Genomic DNA, 25848 nt, shown 5'->3' with positions numbered 1-25848 from the left:
TATATTTCATATCTGAAAAATTATGTAAAATGTCTATTTTTGTAGTCTATAACAAAATAGCAATAGTTTTATCATGTAATGGAAGAACTGAATTACCTTGTCTGTCTACATATAGCTAGCATTATTTTGTCCTGAATCTTATCGTTTGTACTAAAAAGATGATGATCTGTACCTTAGTCTGACGTCTTTTGCCTAACTGCCCTCTTGACATGGCTGCAGAGCATCACAGGAATATGAAGAACAGACTGGTAAATCCTCCGGTTTTGGAATTAGGGATCTAAGATCACAAATCCTTAGATCCTGACAGGCATGCATCAAGTTCTGCAACATTAGCACCCTGCTATTCTTCATTTAAGTAGAATATCCTGCTGCTGCAGGATAGAATTAAAATGCATGTTAAGTACACTTAGTTGCACAACTAACTAAAAGTGTATGTAACAAAAATAAATTTCACTTTCACTTGAAAGTAGATGTTAGTAATGTTGGAACTAAGTAAAGAAATTCAGTCAAAAATCACATTCTATCCTTTATTTAAGTGTGCAAAAGATTCCTTAAATAAAAAGTGTTTATCTTAATAAAATAAGTTCTCAAATAGTTTGGAGGTAGAACAGCATTTCAAGTTCCATTTTCCTCTCCAAATGTTTACTATAAAAGCACTTTTAGTTTAAATTTTTTTTTTTTTTTTTTTAGAAAAGGGTAGAAACATGATACATACTTTAGGCCTTGCTACATCAAATCTGGAAAGACTGGGAAGAGGTTTAAATTGTACCTTGATAAAAACCCCCACCAGTGAGACAGACAGTTGCTCAGTCAACAACTTTTATTGACTGAACACTGGTATGAGTTTGGCCCTGAAGCAATCGCCCAACTTGTCCTGCAGGTCTCCCAGTGGTAGAACCAGAAGAATGGAGTACAGTTCGAGGATATTTAGCAGCTGTAGCTTGGGATATGGTTTGCTGAAAAGTAATCAGATACATCATAACACTTAACGGAAAAAAAAAAATCTCATTAAGATAGCTCTGAGTGAGCTGTAGTTTAAACAGAAAGATTTGCAATCCAGTAAACTGAAATACACATCAAAAAAAAAGGGGCGGGGGGGGGGGAAGGTTACTTTAACAGACTGGGTAATTTTCCTTTCCTTATCTCTAATATACTTTACAGAACATAAAGTGCTACACTTCCAATTTATTAGGTAACCTGAGCTTTTATCACCTCAATCTTACTTCAAAGTTGGTTTGCTTAGTTTTTTTACCAAATTGTTCAGAATTGTAATGCTAATTTCAGAAATGTAGTGCTAATTTAATCATGCCAACATTCCTTTTGATATTCAGTATTTGCTATGAGGAAGTCTCTGAAAGGTTTCTTGTCTCTGAAAGGAAAAGGTTTGCATTTAACAACAACGAATTTTCTCCCCAAGAAACTAGCCACCTTACTGCAACAAACAGTAGTCATTCTGCTTTTAATCAAGGTAAACTCTCTCCCCCATCAGATTAATTCAAGAGAAATACTTCAACCTGATTGGCTTCACTCAGGCATTTATTTGCAGAAAGAGTACATGGAATATACCCCTGGGACTATCATATTTATTACACACCAGATGTGTTGCAATACAACACTGTTACAAGCATAATTCTGACTTACCTGAGTGACTGGATGATGTTTTTCAACAATGACTGAACTCATGGGTGGAGCAACTCCCATCACTGCTAAACTACCACAAATTCTGGCTTTTTGTCCCATATCAGCTCTGCCCGTGATTCGAGCAGTGATTGTTCTTCCTGCTTTCTGTTGAGCAGATGTTATTACTTTTGCCATGGGCTGCAAATAAAGTAAGTATTAGCTGGTAAAACATTCTAGACATAGTATTTACAATCCTGTAGTATATCTCCTTAGTTTTATCAGCCACATGCCTAAATGGAACATGGGATGTTGCAGGTAATCCAATTATGGTATTACAGGACTGAATTTTCCCAACCTAGTTGCAATCTGGTTTATTCCATCTTTTTTTCACTCAAAGTATGAGATAGTGTTTTGAGAAAGTGAATTCTATCCTGAGGGGAGTAAGGCTAATTTGATAAAAATCAAGCAGCATGGACAGCTTAGCTTTGCTCCCTGGCTCCACACTCGGAGTGACAGCTGCAGGCACTTCTGTCACCCTGGAAAGTCTTTTTAACCGTGACATAGCAGACAGAAAGAATCTTCCATGCAGTAAAATGTGGCATCTTTCTCTGACAGCTGAGAGCAAACTGTATCCAATGGGAAAAGGAAAGAAGAGCAATGCAGAAGGCAGTGAAGAAAAGTAAAAAGGGCAGTTTAGCAGCAAATACAGAAGAGGGAATGAGAGACATTTCAAACAGTGGGATGCTAAAGCAAAGCATATTCTTTCCAGAACAAAATGGTATCACAGGAAACACCAATTGTTCCTGTTGTGCTGTACTTAAGTGTATGTGCACTCTATTCTTCACTTTGTCATACATCCCCCTCCAAAAATAATTTAAAATTGCTCCTAACATAAATGGGTTTCTGTAACATTAATGAGCATTTGCAAGCTAATGTCCTTACACAGCTATGTAAACTCTATGGCAGTTTCCTCAACTACATATTTGTGTTGCTCTGAAAAAATGCAGAAATAATGATACCCAAACAAGTATTAGTTATGATTATGCCTTAAACAATAAAAAAGTTAATTTTAGGATGCTACCAGTTTTTGAGTTGACGCCACACCAGATCCTGTAGCTGTGCTACTGACGATTACTGGAGAATCAGAATCTAGCCTGGTCTGAGAAGTGCTTGCATGACCCAGGTGGGTAGAAAACTGTGAATGAAACCAGAGTTTACACAGAATGAGTATAACTTTCTAGAAAATACAATTTTACTCTTTAAATAGCCAGTTTTTTGATTATTCCAATTACCCTCCTTAAATTTAAGTTCTTGCAGATATTTTATCTCTAATTTTATTGTCTTCTGGGTAATTTAAAACTACTTGTCTAAGAATTGTAGAAACAGTATGAGTAGCATTTGATACTGTTAGAATGAAAAATCAGGAAGAGGCAAGCACATCCTCTATCCTAATCTGTACTCTAGTGTGAAATTGTTTTACAGTGGCAATGTTTTCAGCATGAAGGGCAGGTCCAGAACATCCAGGCTACTGGATAATGATCTGGCTAAGCTGACATGACAGGACAATAAGCTGAGTTCCCTCAGTGTCTATACATGTTACACTTTCGCAAAAGAAGCTTCAAGTCAAGCCAGCTTTTTTTCTGTTGGGATTATGTTAAGCTTAGTTTTTTTGCAAAAAACTCTATACAGTTTTTTTCCAGAAAGAACGTTAGAGAGCAACTTCTGCTTATTGTAGTGACTTTATCTTCATTAGTTTAACGCATTTTCACTAAAATAAAAAACAGGGCTTCATTAAACTAAAGCAAATCACAGCAGCTGTGCCCCAGTCACTTTATTTACACAAGGTAGTCTGAACATACCTGAGGTTTCTTTTCAGACTTAGACTGTCTTCAAATTCCTTCAATTCATGGATTATGGTATTTATCTTTAAAAAGCTCCAACCGAGGAAGTTCGTTTTTGTCACTAGCAAATACGGTTCTGTTCCAGCTACACACTTACCATGTCTTCCAGCTGAAGAGCAGTTGCTGGTGGAGGTGGTGGTGAGGGGGGATTATATTGCGAAGGAGGTAGCCTTCCTGCAACAATGGTACCATTATCATTTCTCCTACTTCCTACATCTATTATTAGAAACACAAAGTAATGCGATCAGCACATAATCTAGCAAACCCTAAGGGGGAAAAAAAGAGATGTCACAGTAAAAATTTTACTATCCCTTTGGGATTTCTGTATAATCTAATTAAAGGAATCAGCCTGTTCTTTATAGGTGTGTGTATTTATATAAAAACATTCCTTCATTTGGCCCCTTTTCAAACTCTTGGAAATAGTATTTTCCAAAGGGCTTATTTCTGTATTATGCCTCAACATGCCTATGGCACTTGTCACACACTTGTAGTGCAAAGAACTGAGGTTCTCCATAGTGCTTGCCAATACTAAATCCAGTGTGCAAGAGCTGCTTTTACGCGAAGAGCCAAAATCCAGTTCAGGTAGAGAGCAGCAAAACACAGAAAGGCCATACGGGACTTCTTCAAGGGCATAAGATCCTTAAGGAGGCTCACTGTCAGTAAAACAAAATGTTATTTTAACTTTCCTGAAAACACACTGCAATTTCAAGGAGCCATAAATCATGCTTAGCAGCATCTCATCTCCACATACAATGGCTGGACACTGGCCATATCGTGGCTGTAGAGCTGGGATGATCTACGGGTGCCCTAGAGCCCTCATCTCCCCCCACCAGCTGGGTAAGCCTGAGCTTGAGCAAAATCCATTCAGGATTCTTTTGTCTTGCAATGCAGACATCCTGGGGAGGTTAGATCTGCAGACCTAAGTCCAAAATCTTTTCCAAGCAGTTTCAATCTTTCCCTTTAGAATACAAACTTCCTTAAAGGAAGCAGAGAGAGGTATTCTTATTTACTCTCCTGTTTCTGAGGCAAGTGATGCTAGCAAAGGGAACTTTGCTCATTCCAGGGACTAGAGTGACACCATGTGGTAGTTGTGGGCTTTTAAAGGGGGGTTTTGTGTGTGTGGTTTTTTTTCCTTGAAGTGAGAAGGAAAAAATATAAGGAGGTAATTCAAATTGGTGCAATACTCAAAGATTTTCAGAGTGAAAGTTGAAAGCATGCCAGAATATGCATTTTGTAGATACATAAATATGTAAACGCACATTAAGCTTAAGCACAGACAGGACCAATGCATAGTTACAGACAAATGAGAATTGATCTATGTTACTTAAAAAAGCAATGTTACGATTTTTAAGTAAAAAGCCATGAATTCTTTTGGCTTCAATGTTCTTTTAAATACATAGAGGTTAAAATTAACCTAAATATTATAATAATAATAATAATAATAACAACAACAACAACAACAACAACAACAACAACAACAACAACAATAAAAAAAGAGACCAGTGGATCAGACTATCAGAGAGATTTTAGACCATCAACATTGACTCCAATTGTTACGGTCCCATTAAGGTTGTGATACTTGCACACTATTAATAACCTACATTACAATGTACATTATATGTATGTTATTTGTATATTGTATGTATATTAAATGGCCATTATAATAACCTAATAATAATAAATCTGTAAAGGGATCAAATTCCACTTTTATTTCCAATGACAGTAGGTGGCACTGCAGCGTTCATATAAATATGTAACCACTGACTCTGGCACATGGACATTTTAATGTCCACATATTAGAAGACTAGAACACATCACAATAATCATCTAATCTGATGTTTGAAGTCACCCAACATCCTCATTACTGTTCTGTTATACCTGAGAAATAATGCAAATAAACTGTTGTACAACCATATTAAATAATTATGTACCTAACTTCATTAAAAGCACCACCCGGCTGTAGCAAGAAAGTGATAGTGTACCTGGGGCACGGGACAAGGTGGTGCAAGAGGCAGTGGAAAAAGATGGCAGGCATGAGACCAAGGACAACAGAGACTGTGAGATGTTATGAAGCCTGATGAGGACTACAGTGACCACAGGAAATTAAAAAGCATGATGCTGGGCACCCAAAAAGTTGGGTACAGGCACCCCAGCATTGTTCAGCACAGCAAAATCTCTAGCTTCTGTGCCTGTGTATCATAGTAAAAATCAAGCAAAATATTTGGTCCATGAACTGCAGGAGTTGGTCATGGCAGCTCTAGAGCTCAGTTTTCTTCATTTCCTTCCTACTTACCATCTTCTTTACAGGTTTACAGAAACAATGTTTTCCTATTTTACACCACTCGGTTACCCATCAATATTTGGGAGACTCACTGTTTGTTGCATGTTTTTGGAAAACAATAAACAAACAAATATAAGATAAAGCTTGAAGAGAGAGTTCTTAATTTATAACACAATGAAAAATAAAGTACTTGGGCAATCCCCTGTAACTTTATTCCCAAACTTAGTATCTTCAAAAAAATCATTCATTCTTGACTTTTTGCAAATACTGAACCTATGTTTTTACTAGCCGCAGCTACTGCACTTAGCCAATGCCATATTCTAGTTTTCTAAGCAACCTCACAAATACCGTATATGTTTAACAGGCTCTGAGAGCTGCTCAGGTAAGTATCCTCTTAAACCTTCTTCAGGTTTTTCTTTCCTCTTTATATCTACATTTTTTGGGAGGAATTTCTCTGAAGTAGTTCAGAAAATTCTGGTATGAGATGGTTAAGTTTAGCAGCTCAAGTTATTTGCCTAGGGCCATTTACAACTGCTGCCAGTACAGCTGGTTGTTAAGCCATATGTACAGCTGTGACACTTCTGCTGGCACAGCTATTTTCTCTTTAATGTAGACTGCTGCACCAGCATAATTATGCTCCTACTGCTATAGATTGTCTTACTCTGAGGGGGTGATTTCATTACATCAGTAAGGGTGTGCAGCTCTTTCCCGTGTAGCTGCACAAGTTTTACAAGTGTGCTGCTGATATAATTACATTGGTGTTTCCTGTTCTGGCACAGAACTCCAACCAAATACAGAACCTGTGAGATTTACTTGCCCTTTTTGCATTAAAAGGCAAGATTAAGAAAGAAGGGAGAGCTGCCTGGGTAAAGCAGATCCATTGCACAGTTTGATTCCAGAAAACAGAAGAGGGTTTTCCAGGATTTCCCCCTCACCCCTTCCCATAACCTGGGTGCTGACAGAATTCTGGGTAATCTTCCACAGTATTTTAAGAAGTTTGCCATCCCTGGCTTCTGGTGCTGCCTTCAGTTGCAGGCTACCACCCTCACAGCAAGGTGGGATGAAAAGAACATGCTCCACCTTTCAACTAGAGCAGTACAAAGTTTTTAGCATCAGAGTATTTCTCAACATATTCAACAGTACTTTTTAAAGCAGTAAGAATCTGATAAACTCTATATTGCCACAAGTTCTCATATTAAGTAAGAAAAAAGTGAGAATGTTTTAAAACAAACAAACAAAAAAACCCAACAAAAACGCACACATACTATCAGATTAGAGCTGCTTTTTACACTGACCAGGATCTGTCCTACTGTCCTTGCCCTGAAACATGGTCATTGCTTCCAGATTCAAAGCACATACACCACGCATAAAGGCTTTCTTCATAGTGTCTTCGTATTGTTCTCTTTCACTGTGTAGTCGCAGAATCTCAGCTTTTGTCTGTTCCAAAGTAGCAGTTAGCTACAAGAGAATAAGGAAACAGCTGTCTCGTACTTCTGAATCAAACTACACACACATTCCTCAATTAGCTTTAAAAGTCACTTACTACATTTACAAAGACATGTATTTTCAGTTCAAAACTCTCTGGTTCACCACAGATGAACAGCTACTTGTCATTTCTTTGTACTACAGCACATTATTTGTACTAGAGCACACCAAAGACAAGAGTGCATTCAAAAGGACTGTCAGACCCTACCTAACCAATTAGGCAGAAAGTTATCTCCCAAGTTTTTGTCTTTTAGAAGTTAGGCATCTGACACAAGCTAGATTTCCACAGGAACATGGATTTGCTCAACAGAACAGTAATTGTTCCCAGAAAAGTATTTAAGCATGGTGTGAGTTGTCATCAGCAATGTATCTTTTCTAGCTATTGTAAAAAACTGAAAATGTTGAGAAGAGACAGACCAAGTTACCTTTGTAACTCACTACTTGCTGGTTTTGTGCTGGTAAGCCAGATTTGGTAAGCCTGTTCTTAGAATTCTAGGTTTAATTTCTTGGTAAAATACAAAGCTTTTAAAATGTGTATTTTAAAACTTTATTTACTTACTCTGCACCAATGCATACATTGATAACTTCACCTTAAGCTCTGAAAATTTTTTAACAAGTTTAATTGGTAAGTTGAAGGCAAAACCAAATTTAAATTGAGCCTTTAACAGTGTAGCTGTTAGAGGAAAAAATATTGTACTCATCATGATCATTCATAATAATAATGGTCTTCTATTTCCACTGCCGCCTTCAGTAAGACCTCAAAATGCATAGCCAGTATTAACAGCGTGCTCTTAGAAAACAAATAACAACCCTACTGGTGGGAAAACAGAGATTTGTCTACTTTCAGGAATTCCAATTTACTTCACCTTTGCATGCAGATCAGCAACATTTTATATCAGATGCAGGGGGAAAAAAAACATAAGAGAGATCTCAGACCTCCTCAAATCTTGTGTACTTAGGATCTCTGTTCTGTTGGTAAGTCCTCCTGTTTTTCAAGTTTGCTGAGAAACAGTTATCTTAGAGGGATGGGAAGTGAGGGAGTGAAGGACAGAAAGCTTGAAAAAAGAAACCTTGTTTTACCTCTGCAATTTTGCCTTCATAATCATTGGTGAGCTGAACACAGACATCTTCTGCCCTTAACTGACAGGCTTTTGCAACTTTTTCTTTCCATTTTTCTTCACTAAGAGAGCGCCATGCTGTCCATACTTTCTTCATCAAAGCTGTCTGGAATTGTTTGTCTGCTATTCTATTTGCATATTCCTTAGGAAACAAATATAGCCACATCATATGCAAATTGACATTTCCTAAAAATTTAAGTACTCAATAGAGTGTGAATAATTGTTTTACAACTTATTACATAAACCACAGTAGGAACACCTAAACTGAGTTACAAGTGGCAGTGAAGTGATACACAACATAGCATCTGCAGCTCAATGTTTCTTCCTGCACATGTCACGGAGCATTACTGTCCCCAATATGAGAAACCATATTTGTGAATTCCTAGGTTACACAAAACAGTGTTTTTACTCTTAGTTTAATGACAGTTAAACAATAACCTCACATACATAGCATAACCATGCATGTGTGAAGCCATTTAGTGGGTGGAACATTTTGATTCACTGCAGGAACCATATAAAACCTGCAGTTTCAAAGTTTGCAGATGATTAGCATAAAGCACCTATCTTTTTAATAAATTAAAACTTCAGGATACTTTAAAAAGTCTTTTAAGGCAATTCTATTATTCCATGTTTTTTCCAAATAGTCACCAGCCAATGTATTTCAGCATTAAGTTATTTTTTTCAGAAATTAATTAAAAAAAACCCAAAAAGAGCCGAGTAAAAACCAGACTACAAATTATTAGTAAATTCTAAAATGGGAGGGAAGAAAAAAAGAAAAGGCTAAACCTCTCTGCAAATCAGCAGGGTTTTGGATAGCGTCAATGAACTTGAGTCTAGACAGGAATCTGTACCAATGAACAAAGGTTCTGCATACAGCTTCTCCTTTTTAACAACCTGGAAATGGGAAAGGTTTGCAGTTTTGACATGGGATCCTTCTTTTCTGTCATACCTCACTGAGTAGACTGTTAGATGCCTGATGCAATGCCCAACATTTTGTGTGCAACTAGGTCTTAGCTATTTCAAGTTTTGGCAACATGTAGAAAAGAGGGCAGCTGAAGTTTTAATTGTGATAGTGGCTTCCCCAAAAATGTGACACTGTATCATATGACTGTTCAAATGTAATGTGTTTGAAATTTAGGTAAAGATTCCCTTGGCACCTACTTCAAAATGCAGATACTGTAAACTATGGTGATTTGTTCTCAGCTGCTCACAGTAACTGGAGCAATATAAGACAAATATAGGTTTGATTTCCAACTCCCATGCCAGAAAGTATTCCGACAGCAGTGTTATTTTTAGAATTGATGTTTTCAAACTCTTATTTGACATTGTCAAACACATCAAAATATAAACACTGTCTTTTCTTCAAGCTGTAGCAGGAACTCCAGCAACTCTGACCCTTTTGAGTTCAGAGGTTTCATTTGCATCGCATTTTTATTTTGTGTACATACCTCTTGTTTGGCTTTAACATGCTGAATCCGCCACAGTGTAAACCTTCTCATCAACTCTACTCTCTCCTTTTGCCTCTCTAATGCTTGGGTCAAATTAGTAATAACCTGCAAAAATATTTATTAATGCTGTTTCAATAGCCATGATCTTTGTAAAGTCAAACAGAATGTACTTTATGCATCAGTTATTTTTCAATTAAAGCATTTGCTTCTAACAGATGCTTTCTACTAAATCTTCCCCTTAGCCTAATCAAGCAGGAAACAATAATCAGCGTTCAAATCAGGAATAAAATTCCTGTGGCTTCAACACTCAATCTGCGGCACTTAAACACTGTGATCGTGTAGTTTTAGGAAAAGTTCAACTGAATTGTTTTTTCATCCTACATCTGCAGGCTTCTGTGCTACTTTCTAATAATTAAATGTTACTGTAGCATAAGATCAGAATAATCACTTACTTGCTAAGACAATTTTGATAGATCAGGAACATTTATATTAAAAGTCTGCTTTAGTGCATTATTAATTAGCTGCAGTGTAAAGAAACGATTTATCTGCAGAAAGCTTATTCAATTTTCTGAACAGAATAAACAAGCTAAAGAGTTGCTAAGAACTAGAAAAATTGTATTAAAAATGGTTATTCTCTTCTAAAAGATCTCATGAAAGATATCATATAGGTCTACAGCAATCAAAACATTTGAGAGGCAAGGTTGCCTGCCAGACAGAGAATGCAATTGGGGAATTCTACCACCAACCTCTAAATATGTTTTAATTAGTATACAGAAACAGTTGAGTTTCCCAGATTAAAAATTAGGCCAGGCATGATGCAAACTGGGTACACCAAATCACTGAGTATTTCTCTATATTTTTTCCTACTGCTTAAGCTAGTTTCTGCCACCAGTCATATCTGAGCAGCTCCAATGGGCAACACTAATAAATGCTGGGACTCTTGGGAAGAACTTAAAGTTACTATAACTACTGCATAAAGACTGTGAAGAACAATATTTTATGATTTAATATGCTAATATGTGTTAATCTGTTATACTGCATATGTTATATGCAATAACTATTGAACATACATTAATTAAATGAATGATACTCTAAAATAAATTTACCCTTAAATCAACAAGGTTATTTTGCAAATAGTACAAAACTCCTATTTTGTTTCAGTACAGAACATCATGCAAACTGTTTCAGTCAATCTTGAGAGTGTTTAATGAAATATTCCTAGGCAAAAGCTTCGTTTCTTTAAATTGTTCGAAGTATCAAAGTCAGAAACAAATAAAGGTCAATTTGATACATTTGAAGTAATTTCAAGCTGATCTGTCTATGTTTTTAAGAATGAGTTTTTCATAATACTGTATTTTAATAAATTTAGTATAAGCTACATTGCTTACATATGACTAATTCTAACTTTGTGCAGTTTCAGAATAACTGAATAGTCTCTGCTATATAATTAACAATGACTATCTAAAATTAGAAGTACATTAGCATAAATTGTGAACAAATCAATAAGAAAATAGAAAGCAAAGGTAATAAATATAATTAATTATTTTTTCAACAAAAGTGTCCTATACTAACATAAAATATCAACTTTAGATGCTGTGTACCTGTTAATACACACTAGAAGTCTCAGCCTAAATACATGTTTGTTATTTGGCATACTTTTGCTGTTAAAAAACATTTGTGAGATTTCCAGTGTGAAAACAGGAATATACAGTATTCACAATATTTTGATTGACTGCCAATGTCAGAATACACCGTATGGCTCAAAACTTGCTGTGATACATGGAAGCACTGCCACCTACCGGTAAGTCAAATAATTTTCTGTTAAAAAGAACTTTTTTTGGAAACAGAACTATGAAACTGGCTGAAGAATTAATTTCTTTGGTAGTAGAAAAAAATACTGCTTTCAATGTAGCATGGAGAATTATAGTGTATTAAACATGAGTGACATACAGTGATACCCAACAGAGTTAGATATGTTTGAATGGTATACACTGAAGTAACTGTGGTTCTGCACAAATGTAGTAGTTAAACGATATTACACCAATCCTGTTCTTGTAATGTTACAAAATTTGTATTTGCTTGGTCTGTAAGATTAGACTGGTTTCCAAATGGACACAAAACATCACCTTCCTCCATATTTTAACTCCCTCAATAAGAATTTTTAAAATAAAGGTAAATAGGAATTAAAAAAACGAACTCCATTAAGTGTTCTCAAGTAGAAAGTTAAAAATTCAGGATAGCAATAGAAGGATTCAATTACATTATGTGATTGTAGGGCTGCCAAAATTTTATATCAATTTCCACAATTCTAGTTAATTTTGAACTTATTGACATTGTTGATAGCAGAAAAGTGTAACTTGGAGACCTCAAATGTACAAACCTAAGAATTTGCACAAATGTGCGGTTCCTAAGAATCCCAAAATAAGATTATTTACTTAGGACTCCTTTAACATTTACGAGACTGATGCTCATTTAAAATTCAAGAAAACAAATCCAATCATTGAAAAACTAAAGGCTTTTAAAGTGTAAGAGCTAACAGACCTATCTAAGCCAGTGTGACCTTCATGGAAGAAATAAGGAACAACAACAGACCCTAGATTTAATAAGCAGACAATACAAAATATGCATATACAACATATTAAATTTCCATTGTTAGTATGGACAATGTCATTAGAAACAATTATTCTTTTTCTATTATACAGTATAAATATATTATTTTACTTCTCTATGTTACTTGCTGCAAGAAGAACTTTGTTACTCAGAGATGGACAACTAACTGACTGTTACGCAGTGTGGGTATTTTTAAAAAGAGAGGAACTGTTGAGTTATGAAATTGAACTACTACCTCATCTTTTCTGCCAATAGATATTTCATAAGTATGTAGTAACTCCTTCAGGTTTTCCATCTCATTGCTCAATTGTCTCACGTGTGCAGTGTGTTTCTCTTTTTCTTGTCTCATTTGAAGGTTGTGATGTTCAATCAAAGTAAGCTTCCATTTTCTCAGTTCAGTCAGAACATTTGTCTGAAAAGTTAAAGGTATGACAGTAGTGCAATTAGTAAAATTATTCCCTCCTCCCTAATCTTTTAATCTTAAAACACTTAGCAATTAAGAAGACACGAATATTTACAGTGATGCCTTCATTACGTAGGCTGTTTATATCTATCAATATTATCAGACATAATGAACTATTTCATGATAATAATTGAACATCCCCAATGCAAAAAGTTATTCCAAAGTTCTTGAAACAAAATATTCTAGTGCTTATATACAATATGCAACAGCAACCACAATCAATAAGAAAAGCACCATTTCCCAGTGTAATCACACTGCAACTTTCCTGCACTTTCACTTATTCTACAACACAGTAACATCTGTATACAATTTTTAAGGATTCCATGCAAAATAAATACCTTAAGACTTCCACTCCAGAGATCAAGTATGTTTTCTATTTGAGTTACTTTTTCATCAGGTAAAGTTAACTCAGTTGCTGTGGTTTCATGGATTTCTCTTGTACCATGTGTGGACCCTTGTGAAGAAGTCTCTTCTGCAAGAACAGGGCAAAGTCTTTCCATATTGGCCTCAGAAGTCTCCTTCACAGATATTAAGACTAAAAATGAAACAGTGATTAAAGACTGATACTCTGGAAAGGCTAACTGGTCTGCAGTCTGGATGGAAATCAGAAGCCAGGCATTAAAAAAACCCCACCCAAAGCCCAAAATATTTACGTCATCAGAAACCTCCTTTCCCCATGTAAAACAAACAAACGAATTCAAATATATGCCTCCAAGATGCAAGTATATTTCAACCAATAGTCATATTGTAACACTAGTCAAATCAAAACTACTCCTCCCTTAAAGTGCAAAATCTTTTAATGTCACTTCATGTTAAAGAGGGTGCTCACAGCAAGTACCAAAAAAACAGCACTGACAGAAACAAAAAGCATCTCAGTAAAGACTTCTTGTCAGTTATCATCTCCAGGCAAAAATCTAAAAACTTCTGCCATTTTCCTTGATGAGACTGTAAATTCCTGAGTCAGGGGCCTTCCTTTTTTGCATTTGCAACGCAACCTGTGGGCGTATTTCAATGTTGGTATGTACCTGTATCCATTTTCTTTACAGCCTTTAATTTAATTTGCTCATCTAATTAGATTTTAAACTCTTTGAGAAAGGAAATCTCTGCTATGAATTTATGTAATGTCTTACACAATAAGGCTTCACATTCAGGTTTTGTGGCTAACTACCACTGCAATAAAAATTAATCCATGCCCAGAACCTAATGGGCATATGCTTGAGTTCCAGCTGATGGGAAGAAAAAAAATTATCTAAGAATAAAGAAGTTAATACTTAAGTAAACATAGGAAATTAAACAGTGTTTCATATTTAGTTACTCCTTACAGAAAATTTGCTATTTGACTTGACAGCTGAATAAAAAAATTTGGAAAGAGGGTTTAGCGTATTCCTGGCATTAACAACAATCAGGACAACTTCAGAATACTACTCTCCTCCCTTCATAAATGGAGAGAGGAAGCCTCCAATATTTTAGTCTTCATTTCTGAAAACAAAGATTGTCTGTACAATTGTTTCATAGTGGATGGGCACTATTTTTTGGTACAAGCATGCAGGGATAAATGTAACTGTTTGTCACAAAGCAGTATTTTCAGTGGACACTGGAAATGTATGTTTCTAATTTATTCAAGGCCGAGCCTGATGGTTGACACTCTTTTACAGTCACTGTCACTGTTCGGTCTCCTGTCCAAAGGAAGTGAGAAGAGCTGTCTGGCTAATACTCTGGCCCATCAAGTAGGTTGAATTGCAACTATTACACTTATACTCCAAAACAAGATGGAGATAAGGAAGAAATGCGATGCAGAGGCAGTTACAACTGCTTTTTGGTGTTTCTCCCAAGGTCATACAGAACTACACATCATAAAATTACAATCAGCTTGAGCTAAAGAAGCCCAATCTAACATGCCGGTTCTCTAGACTAACTTCCCTACCCCATTACATAAGCAGAAGACCATAAACAAATTATTCCGTATCACACCAGTATATTAAGATCAGGCTCTAGCTTTTTGTTATTGTTTCTCCTGCAAATGAAACTAGTATGGCTTAGCTAATGGCAGAATTTGAATAGTCATTGCTTGAAAAGATCTCAAAAAATATGACATGTTAGACAGATGACCCAGACTACTTGAAATACATCTAATTTCAGTGATGAAGAATCTGGCTGGCCTTTGACAATATAAAATATTTGACACTGTTATTGTTAAGTATTCCCAGTTCTGTCCTTCACCACTTGTTCCCATTCTTGCATGTCACTTTGTTCTTCCTTCCATTGTGACGCTGCTGTAAAATGCATGACAGTTTGTTTTTATTTTTAAACTTTTATTATCTGCCCTATGTACAGATTATGCTAACTCAGCTTCCATTTTTCTCATTTATCATAGGATGTATCTTTCACTGAATCCACTGAGTGTATCTGTTACATGTTTGTATCATCATCTCATGGAATTTATCTTGGCCTTCAAGTACTGCAATAATGTTCTAGTTATTAATTTCATTCTTATTCCCAATGCTCTCCTTCTGTAACCTCTATTCCTTCCACTGCATTACATGATGCCATTCAGTTACAGTGCACTAAGGTACCTTAGGGCATAGGACTATTTGGATATGATAAATTATAAAAATGTACTTCATTAAATAATCCCCACATGCATTTATTCTGACAAATCTCTAGACCATATTCTTGTTTATAGCAGAGGTAGTCAAATTAGCTGTTTTGCCAGATTTATATTATCCCAATACTACTGCTTTGGTTTTTTACTGTGTTCCTCTAGCATATGACTTTTTCTGCTTTTATTAAGTAAATAAGCTCTGACAGACTGTTCTTGCACATGATCTGTTACCAGGCCAAAGCTGAGGGTAGAAATCTGCTAAAAAGTATCATCTTTTAAATGATTCTTCTCAGAAGTTTACTAGATCAGTACCAAGGAGTGGTAGCCTGAAGCTAAGGAATTTTCCCACTGTTTGGGTATGAGTCATCATTAGACATCTTTGCGACAAATAATTTACTGTTCCAGTCTTAGTCATTTTCAAAATCAATCAACTAAACTGGTAACAGGAACAGGAAATTAAGTTTTAGATTTCAAAGTTTAAAAGCATTTGGACATTGAATTGAATAGTACAGCATGTTCTATTCCAATTATTTTTCTTATTTGACTGCAAGCTTTTAGTGAAGATATTATATATCATTAAATTTACTGCAACAGACAGAGATTACCACTAATTAGACTCCTACTGTCATAATGGAAACATTCACTTCAGTTTCAAAAATCTGAGAAGAAAGTGAAAACGTCAGACCAAAGAATACTCCACAAACAGAACTTCATTTCAGAAGGCAGCACATGGCATTGGAAACTGCTGGTTTCAATACCAACATCACATGGAGAATGGTAAAAAACACTGCAAGCTTGAGAAATTCTGCAAAAGAGCAAAGTTTTAGGTATTAACTCTATACCCAGCACAGACATGCATTTTGTTTTACAAATTCATAGAACACTACCCAAACAACAGTATTAGAACTGGACAGGGAAAGAATAAATGTCAAAGAGCATGATTTTTAGTATGAACATGTAGCAATGCCAAGAGAATGGTGCTAAATGAAAAAATTAACTGTCCTTCAGAAACAACCTGCTAACCTATCCTATCTGGTCAGTACCAGAGGCATGGTATAGAACTTGAACTTAACTACTTTCTCGCTGTTCATCCAAAGCCTTGTTCCTAGTATCAGGGAAAAAAGGGTATTCTGAGGCCATTAACACTGTGGCAAATACCACTCAAACATGCAATTCCCTCGATCAGTACTGGAGGTTACATAGAAAAGTTAGACATATTTTGGTCATAACCTTTTTAAAAGTATAAATAACCTTTTTACAACTAGATTCTTTCAAGCTCTGTCTCAAAGAGATAAAAGACATCTCTTTCCTAGACTGACAGGACATAGTGACATTTTGAACAGCAAGCCTATGTTTTGATAAAGCAGCAAAGCACCAGAAGATTATTTAAAGTGTGTTGTTAATAGAAGCATGATGGGGCTGTGTAAATGTTCTTCTTGCCTCCAGGAAGATCAAGAGCATGCACTTTAGTGTTTTTAACCATTTTTTTTTTCATTTTGAAAATAAAAGACAAATTGTAGTTTGCAAGATGCTGCCCTTTGCAAAGACAATAAACGTCTGAGTGTCTATAAGTAGGGGGAATATGTGGCTCCTTGTAATGATCAACACATAAAACTGCAATGCAAAATTTTCATCACCACCAAGTATAAGAGCATTTCTTTCCCCTGTGCCATGACAATTAACTACAGCTTGCAAATGACTACTCTTATTTGGTAATACCAAGCATATTAAAAGATAAACCCTATTCAAACATTTCAAGAGAAACAATCAAGGGAATGGCAATTTGTCCTCTCACTTCTGTTGCACACATTTAGTCAGTAAAAAAAGAAACAAAAACTTCATAGGCTACACGTTTGGCCCCAGGAAAAAAAGAAACGTAAGAGCATGACCTGTCTCACAGGGATAAAGAGAGACAGCAGACAATGCAGGCTAAAAATCTTCTCTTTAGGCTAAGATGATAGAAAATGGAGTATATAGTCAAAAAAGCAGAAGTCTAGTGTTTTGATTCTGATCTTCTTTCTTAGGAACAGCAGTATCATACATCACAAATACTCCCTTACAAAACAGTATTCCACTCAAACTGTGAGACAAAACTCGAAGCAGAGAGATCACTGGAGACAAGACCTGAACTGGAATTTGTTCCATAATGTAATTCCACATAGCTGGATTTGAAATTTTCTACTCGCCTTTTATGAATTTTTCCTCAGGCTGAGAAATGCTTCCAGCAACTGACCTGAGCTGCTCTACAATCAAGAGTTTTAAAAGTGTATTTGAATTCTGGCAATCTGCTAATGGGGCTGATCAACAGTGTGCTACAAGGGATGAAGATTCAGAGAAGATGAGCACTATGCTCATGAAGCTCAGGGAAGAATACAGTGAGTGAACACAGCCCTGGTAAAGAAAGCTGAACTTAACACAGGGAGGGGCAGAAGGTAGCCTTTGTTTTGCATAAATGGCTGTACCAGTTGAGTGGATCAACTGGTTGTGTAAATGGCCTTAGTTAATCAAGAAGTATGAATGCATTCCTGTGCTAGCCAGATGAGCATGCGGGAAAGTGTTGGCTCAACCCAACACAGTATAAAAACTCAGCAACCAGCAACAGGCTTGAGCTTGCTTTAACCCACGTATTCCTTCCTGGCAACTGGGGACGGGACGTCCAGTGTCATGATGGTTAGTGGTAACAGGAATCACGTTTGTACTGTGATCTATTGTATATTACAATTACTCTACCGTTCTGTGACTGTTCACCAAGTCCTGCTCAGATTTTAGCTAACACACAGCTCATGCTAAGGCCTGCTGAATCCTGGCAGTAGTGCCATTAGGTCAAGGCAAGAGCAGCAAGTAGGCAGGACATGATGGACAGAAGGGCTAAAGGTCATTATGCAGCCATTATCAGGTGCAGCCTGCTGTCTCCTGCAGCCATGATCCTTGCATATTGATGGTCTGGCAGTTCCTTCAGAATCTACTAACTTCTAGAAATAGTATAGACCAAATTTCCAAGCTGGAAGGTATAAATACATCAGCTTAGCCAAAAACCTTTTGAAACGTAACCAACAGCAGCCAGACTGCTGAGGTTTCTGTGCTTCCTGGTGCAATACAGGGGAGGTTTACACCATGATGGAGGAAGGATGAGCACTCTCTCTCTCAGTTAGGCAACTATTTTGTTCATACGGGTGTAAGCTTCAAGTTGCGAGTCATGAAATGGAGAACTTGCGAGTTAGAAACCTCAAGAATTAAGGGATGAATTAGTGAATTCACATTAGACTAGTCTGTACAAGGGGGATTGAGCCTGAGTTTGATGTGTTTGTTTTCTTTCCTATTGAGCTCAGAAAATAAAGTTTAATTCACAGAGTATTCTGACTTGTAAATTTGAGAGATCCAGACGGACATGTGCTTGCATTGCGAGTTCATTACACTGGTCTATCACTCTTCTAAACCAACATCCCATGTAACAGCAAATACCTTCAGATGAGTAAGCTGGTGTTAGAAGACTAAATCATAAAGGAACCTGGTGTGAGAGTATTGGACTCTTGACAGTAGGCACAGAATGTTTTTTGGCTGTGGAAATCACAGATAGTTTAAATGTTACCTTTAGTTGAATCTATCAGACTGCAATTTTTGGTACCTCAACCTGGTATAACACATGAAGATGTTTATTCTCCCAATCAAAACATTTTGTATCATAATTTTTTAAACCCCAAGCAACTGCTCTCATTCTAGGAATTGCAGGAATACCTGCTACTATAGTGGAATTTTTTCTACAATGTTTGACTGTTAAAGAATAATTGGCATAGTACAAAATACCAGCAGCTTCTATTGATTTGATTTCTTATGCAGCTCTGTACAACTTCCACACAGGACATAATTACACTGGATCAGCTTAATAACCTTCAATATGTAAAAATCAAAATGCAAAGGCTGCACTTAGAAAAACTTCTGCCAACAGAAAAGTTTCAACATTATTCACATTCTAATTCCAGGTCTACTTCCATTACAGAATATTCTCTCTCCCCAAATCTCCATTCTCATGCTTCCAGTGAACACAAAATCATGCCTTCTACATTTCTTATGTCAGTCTGATACTCTGAACAATAACCACACTATTTCTGCATGGGGGGAAGTTACAGATATTACGTCCTTGCAGACTAAGACTCTCCATTAGTTTATAAAAATGATAAAACATTTCTTCTTATGGCATACTTAAAAGAGAATTATTGGCATGAGTGTCAGAACGTACCTAAACTCCACTGCACAGACTCACTGTGGAAGGATACAGACCATAACCAATACTACTACCCTCACTTTAATCACATTCCTTATTTTAAGAACCTGTTTCTAGATAATTATTTATTATATTGTATTAACATGAGTTAACTAAATGGTAATTGTCAGCTTAATAGGACTGCTTTATGTTCCAGTGAAAACAACACACAAGTGACAAAAACAGATCTATTTTTATTCATGGTTCTTTTTCTAATATGAAATAAACAACTTTCAGTGTCTGCATTGCTCTTTGCAATTGCACTGGTAAATTCCTGCTAGCAGTTATTCAGCTCTGATCAGCATGGCCAAGAGTTCTTGCATATATTAGCCATGAACACCATTTACTCAAGATGACAATTAGCACCAGATTTACACTGCACTTCAAGGCTGCTTAGTCTCTAGAAGTAAAATTATCTACATATTTTACACCTCATGCTCCTCTAAATAGTAGAGATAAACCCATCCTCAAGGGTCACAAAAAGAGAAATGAAGAGAAAACTGTAGGTAAAAATTTTTATCATGAAATAGTATAATAAAAAATAGAAATTAAACTAAGTTCTTCCTGATTATGCTAAACTCCCTAGTAAAGAAATAACGCAGGTGTGATTGTTCACTATTTCTTCTGAAGCAAAATTAATAGAGCTTCCTCAATCTAAATGCTAGTGAGAAAAGCAAGCAACAAATAACCATAAATACCAGTGTTAATAATGCATGACAAGACAGCAAGTTTATACAGTCCTAAATACCAAGCAATGAAGTAAAACTAGAATAGAGTGATTGAACTAAAAAAGCAAGAATGGCATTCATGTAGTGACATGATTAGTCATTAGAACAAAGCCCTTTTAAGATAACTCTTACTTCCAAAAAGTCATATTTTAAATAATCATTTATCTATCATGGCAGCACTGGTATGAGCAAAAGCAGTTGTGACTCGTCAAATTTTGATGAAGTATACTGTAAATAAGGGCATCCCTTTTTGCATTATTACACCAACGACTTTAAACATCTGCATCACAAACCACAAGAAAACTGTCAGTACATCAATACTATCATCTGATAGTGATGTCAGAGAATCCTTCAGTGAATACACCTTCCTAATTTTCTTGTGCAAAATGTAAATGTACTACATATGAGCTATGTATATTTTTCAAACAGAAGGTATTAGAAAACTTAAGTCAAAAAGTTGTATCGCTGTTCTTGTAAGCTGAAAACTTATCTTTTCACATACTACCTGGAGTCTTATGGTGAATGGCATCATCTGGTACACTTGAAATTCTGCCACCTGCTCTCAGTTCTGATGCAGGTTCTGACCACTTCGAGACACACTGTTCAAACTTCGGAGTCACTACAGCATAACGAAGCAGCTCTTCATATTCATCCTGTCACAAAGTGACATTATTTGATAATAAATAATTATAAAACTACAGTTACATTTCTAAAAACTAAGTATATGTAGGAAGGAGTGGAAATGGTTTTCAATAACTTTTGAGAGGAGAAGGAGGACGATGATTATTATTATTGTTGTGAAAACTAAAAGGATTTCCTTAAAGTTGCAAAAGTGAGCTGTTTTCCTACAATGATTATAATAATTTATCTTTCTCTTGTTTCATGTTCACATTCATTCCGATTACACCTGGATGCACTGTAATGGTTACACTGAACGACTTTGCTAGATGGCAGAATTAGATATTGTATTAGGCACCTTAAACAAAAACATGAACTAAAAAAAAAAAAAATCCAGATCATGTAAACTATTAATCATCTGATACTATTTCTAAGCATTACTATTACTGCAAAGAAAAGTATGTATTTTTATAACCACAACAAAGATAATACTGAACAAAGTCACACTTCACATTCCAAAACATTATAATTTCTTTGGTGGGAGTTCTAAAGCCAATCATCAAGAGACATTTGATTATCCAATATTTTCTTTAGATTACATGTAATGATTTTCACGTTATATTACACATTTTAAAAATTATACAGGTACAGGGAATGTATATATATAATTAATATAAAAGCTTTCCTGTTAAAAAGTTATAAACCAATCTAACCAGTATGTGGCATTATAAAATTAAGTATCAAAGTAAGCCAATTAACATTTTTTTTGAGATCTCCTAGTTAAACAGATTTTGAGAATGAAAGTATTTAAAGTTCAATGTGAAACTGTGAACAATCTGTTAAACATACAATCTAGTAATTAATTTTAAAAGTTCCAGTAGCAGTTAAATGCTGAAGCTGATCAAAGCCACTAACTAAACATTTGGTAAAGAACACCAGTTGGAAAGTACTAAACCAGGCCAGTAGCAGTCACTTCATACTATTGTACTAATTCTGTTTAGTATGCTAATGAGGTCAAACCTCAGAAATCAATTGTGAATTGGAAAATTATTTTCCTCTTCAAGCTGGGGAAAGCTAGAATGGAAACAATCAGTTACATGTAATATGTTTTTTATTCTACCAGCTGAAAAGGATAATGTTTTAAAACTCTCACTGTAACCCTTACATTTATGTGGGTTTCAACTAATTAGCAAACATTTTAAGAAGCTAGGATTTGTACATTTCAGCTGAATTATAGATTCCTTTCAAATTTCCATTTCCCATCTTCTAGCCTATCAAGTTAAATGAAAAGCTAAATAAATGTATGTGAAGCTATATAACTACAAACAAATAGTGTATCTTTTTGACAATCAAAAGGAAGTATCACATTCCATGTAAAAGGCAGAATTATTTGTGAATCAACATGTTATTTTTCCATATATGTATCTTTCTAAAGAAATACAGTTTAGATTTTATCAGATGGCCAAAGGTGAAAACTGATACCTTCAGATGAGGTATTCAACACAGAACTGTACAAAATTCACTGCAGCAGAATTTCAAGAAAGTAAAAAAGCCATTAGCCTTTACCTAACTCATCTAAATTAAATGATTGTACAGAAGACATTAGATAACCTCTCTGTCTTCTTCAAAGAGATCGTGTGACCAAATAGCAACTTAAAAGTAATTCTTCACCCCAAACAAGTTAGCTTTCAGTGAGAGCTGATCCAGCTGCTTCCACGATTACCTCATCCAATTCAAGGGACACTGTAGGTAAGATGTCAGGTGCAAGTAGGTGGCTTATTTTGAGTCACCACATTTAATCCCTACGACACAGACTGTCTTACTATGGACATCCTGAGCACGCAAAATATACCTATCAAGTTATGGCAGCAAATTTATCTAGTCTTTCAAGTTCTAACACTTTTATTAAAATCCAAAGAATCCACTATGTGCAAGAATATACACTCTTATGCATCAACAGAAAGTGTCAATAGACACCATCCAGTGAAAAGTCTGGAAATAAACTCTTACAAATTACAATATTACACCACCATTAGAATGAAGTTGAAAGCAAATATAAAAAACCCCACAGTATCTGAATTGTAACTTGAAACTTAGACACAAAGAAATTAATCCTGAAGACTGCAATAAGAACATGTAAGACAGAGAAATGGAAACATTAAGTGATTGTGTTATCTCAATCTTAAACATTCCATAACAAGGACGCTGCAATTGAAATGCAATATTAACCAATACATCTCAAATAAAAATGTAATAACTTTAACAATGTATCTTTGGTGCACTTACGATCTTTGTTCTGCTTTAAACAAAACTTTCAAGCCGCTCTGTCAACCACAAAATTCTGATAGAGCATAAAACTACAAAAATATAGTTCTAAGGCCTGAAGGTCAGAGGCATTTTGATCATTTCATGCACACTACTTTGGTTTTACAGAAATAAACAAATTAGTGTTGGAAGGAGCAAAGGGCACAGGAGCATTCAGAGGTTTGGTCTTTTTTTCTTCCTGCTTAAATCAATGCATTATGAAAATCTACAGATGCTGTACAGATGTTGTCTTTAGGATTGCAATCAAGGTTACTAAACACCACCAAAAGAATGGATTGAATGGACAAAGTCTTGCAGAACTCAATTATAAGTAAATGGAAATTCTCTGAGAGACAGTGCATTCTTTTTATAAGGAAAAGGCAATAATCTGGCCTCCATTTAAAAGCATCAAATTATCAAAAAGGCCCTTCAAAATTATCTACAAGGAGTAGAGTAATTCCCTGTCAGTATTCCTATTGCTCAGCTGTCACCCCAGTGTTCTTTCTCAACAGTAATAGACTCCTATGGGGAGTGGCTAATAACTCGGCTTGTCCATTTTGGAGAAAAGGAGGTTGAGGGGCGACTTCATTGCTCTCTACAGCTTCATGAGGAGGAGAAGTGGAGAGAGAGGTGCTGGTCTCTTCTCCTGGGTATCCAGTGATAACACATGTGGGAATGGTTCAAAGCTGCACCATGGGAGCTTCACAATGGACACTGGGAAACATTTCTATACCGAGCAGGTTGTCAAATACGGGAAAAGGCTTCCTGGAGAGGTAGGTGGTCCATGTCCCAAGCCTGTCAGCGTTTAAGGGGCATTTGGACAATGCACTTAATAACATGTTTTAACTTTCGGTCACCCCTGAATTGGTCAAGCAGTTGGACTAGATGATCATTGTAGGTCCTTTCCAACTGGAACTATTCTATTCTATTCTGGATGTGTTCTCAGTTGCAGTCATTCATTAGTATTAGTTTACTTTGTCATTCTCTACACGGTAGCCTTAGAACCTACTTGATAACCAACCACATCATAAAAGAAAATTCTGATCTTTCAAAATTTGTTGCACAATGCCTTCATCCTGCTTTCCAACTACAGATGAACTACTATTGCTGAAGAAAGATTAAGAAAACTTATCCACGAGGTATGACCACAAATAGAGTATACTTAGAATATAAACTGCAGATATGAATTGCCTCTAAACAGGTGGTTTAAAAGGTACAAAGTCAATCCACACACAAAAAAAACCCCCACTTTAATTTAATTGCTTCTGCTGTACATGCCCAATTCCACAAGGGGACAAAATTGGAGATGCATTTCTACAGGGCAACTAGCAAAACTTATTTTTGTCAAAACTGTACCGTTTTGGATAGAAACCTATCAAAGGAAAAAAACCCAAACCACCTACTACTCAAATAGGAATAACCAATTATTAAAGGATGAAAATCTGCTGCTTTCAAAAGAATAGGACAAAGACTTTATCCAGTATCTTTGCATCCTCCCAAAAGAATGCTGAGCACAAAAAAGGCAACCCCCCCCACTGATATAGTTTCAGCATATCTTGGCATGTTTGATGCAGAAGAAAAACAGCATTTTGTTTCTGAGATTTACTTGGTCACAATCCTACTGCAAGGGAAATTAATACATTAAAAAAAATTCAGTTCTTACAACATCATGTAAGAAGTTTAACACATAGTTAAACTTCACCCCTCAGAAATAATGGGTTTCTATCCTACTGTGTCAAATTTACGCTTCTTTATAAGACATAACACACATAAAAAAATAACACATCAGAAAAAAGTACTTCTAGCTGTCATTGATCAACCTCTTAAGTTTAGATAAGAACTTTCACATAAATTGAAATTTCTTATTAAATGCACAAAAAGGAATCCAAGTGAAGTTGTTTTAATCTCAGATTTTTTTGTCTAATTTGCTTCTTTTCACTAACATTTTTATTATTTTCCTGTACAGGTAAACCACAAAGAATACGTTTTTTTAGATTTCCTCATAATTATCCTTTGCCAAATAAAATGCCATGACAGGGAACCAAATGAAGTTGCCTCTTTCCTACCTGAAGATCTGAAGAAACAGAACTGCCCCGAACAGAGTCTTTTGGCAAAACTGGACTTGTGCTTTTCTCCTCATCTGATGACATTCTGCACAAAGTTAGTCTATAAAACAGTAGAAACTGAACTTAATTTTTCAGTTCCAACATGCTTGCTGTATGTTCACCAACATTTTCCCCAGAAACAGAAATTCTGCTGTTGAAACTACATCAACACCCATTCAGTGGGCTAAATTGATCGTATACTCTCATTACATAATGCTAGGTAGGAAACTGCCTGATCTAAACCATACTCAAAACCATGAAAAGACTTCCATTGACTTTAAAAGAAACCAATGGAAGACCCCAA

At 35.8% G+C, this 25848-nt stretch overlaps 1 protein-coding gene across 1 annotated transcript; it reads right to left on the bottom strand.

Annotated features, from left to right (window-relative positions):
- Positions 1-501: 501 nt before the first annotated feature.
- Positions 502-25589, bottom strand: POC5 (POC5 centriolar protein; the record flags this gene model as incomplete). The annotated part of the gene is made up of 11 exons (XM_082013082.1): positions 502-956; positions 1642-1818; positions 2702-2815; positions 3619-3737; positions 7098-7260; positions 8368-8547; positions 9854-9958; positions 12699-12875; positions 13265-13461; positions 21023-21170; positions 25506-25589. The coding sequence occupies 11 exons, from the start codon at positions 25587-25589 to the stop codon at positions 807-809; spliced, it is 1614 nt and encodes a 537-aa protein (XP_081869208.1). The 3' UTR covers positions 502-806.
- Between the last annotated feature and the right edge of the window lie 259 nt (positions 25590-25848).

The sequence above is a fragment of the Phaethon aethereus genome (assembly GCF_964289735.1).
Source record: "Phaethon aethereus genome assembly, chromosome: Z".
In the NCBI taxonomy this organism is placed as follows: domain Eukaryota; kingdom Metazoa; phylum Chordata; class Aves; order Phaethontiformes; family Phaethontidae; genus Phaethon; species Phaethon aethereus.
The sequence above is the reverse complement of the archived record's forward strand: the minus strand, read 5'-3'. Positions and strand labels throughout refer to the sequence as shown.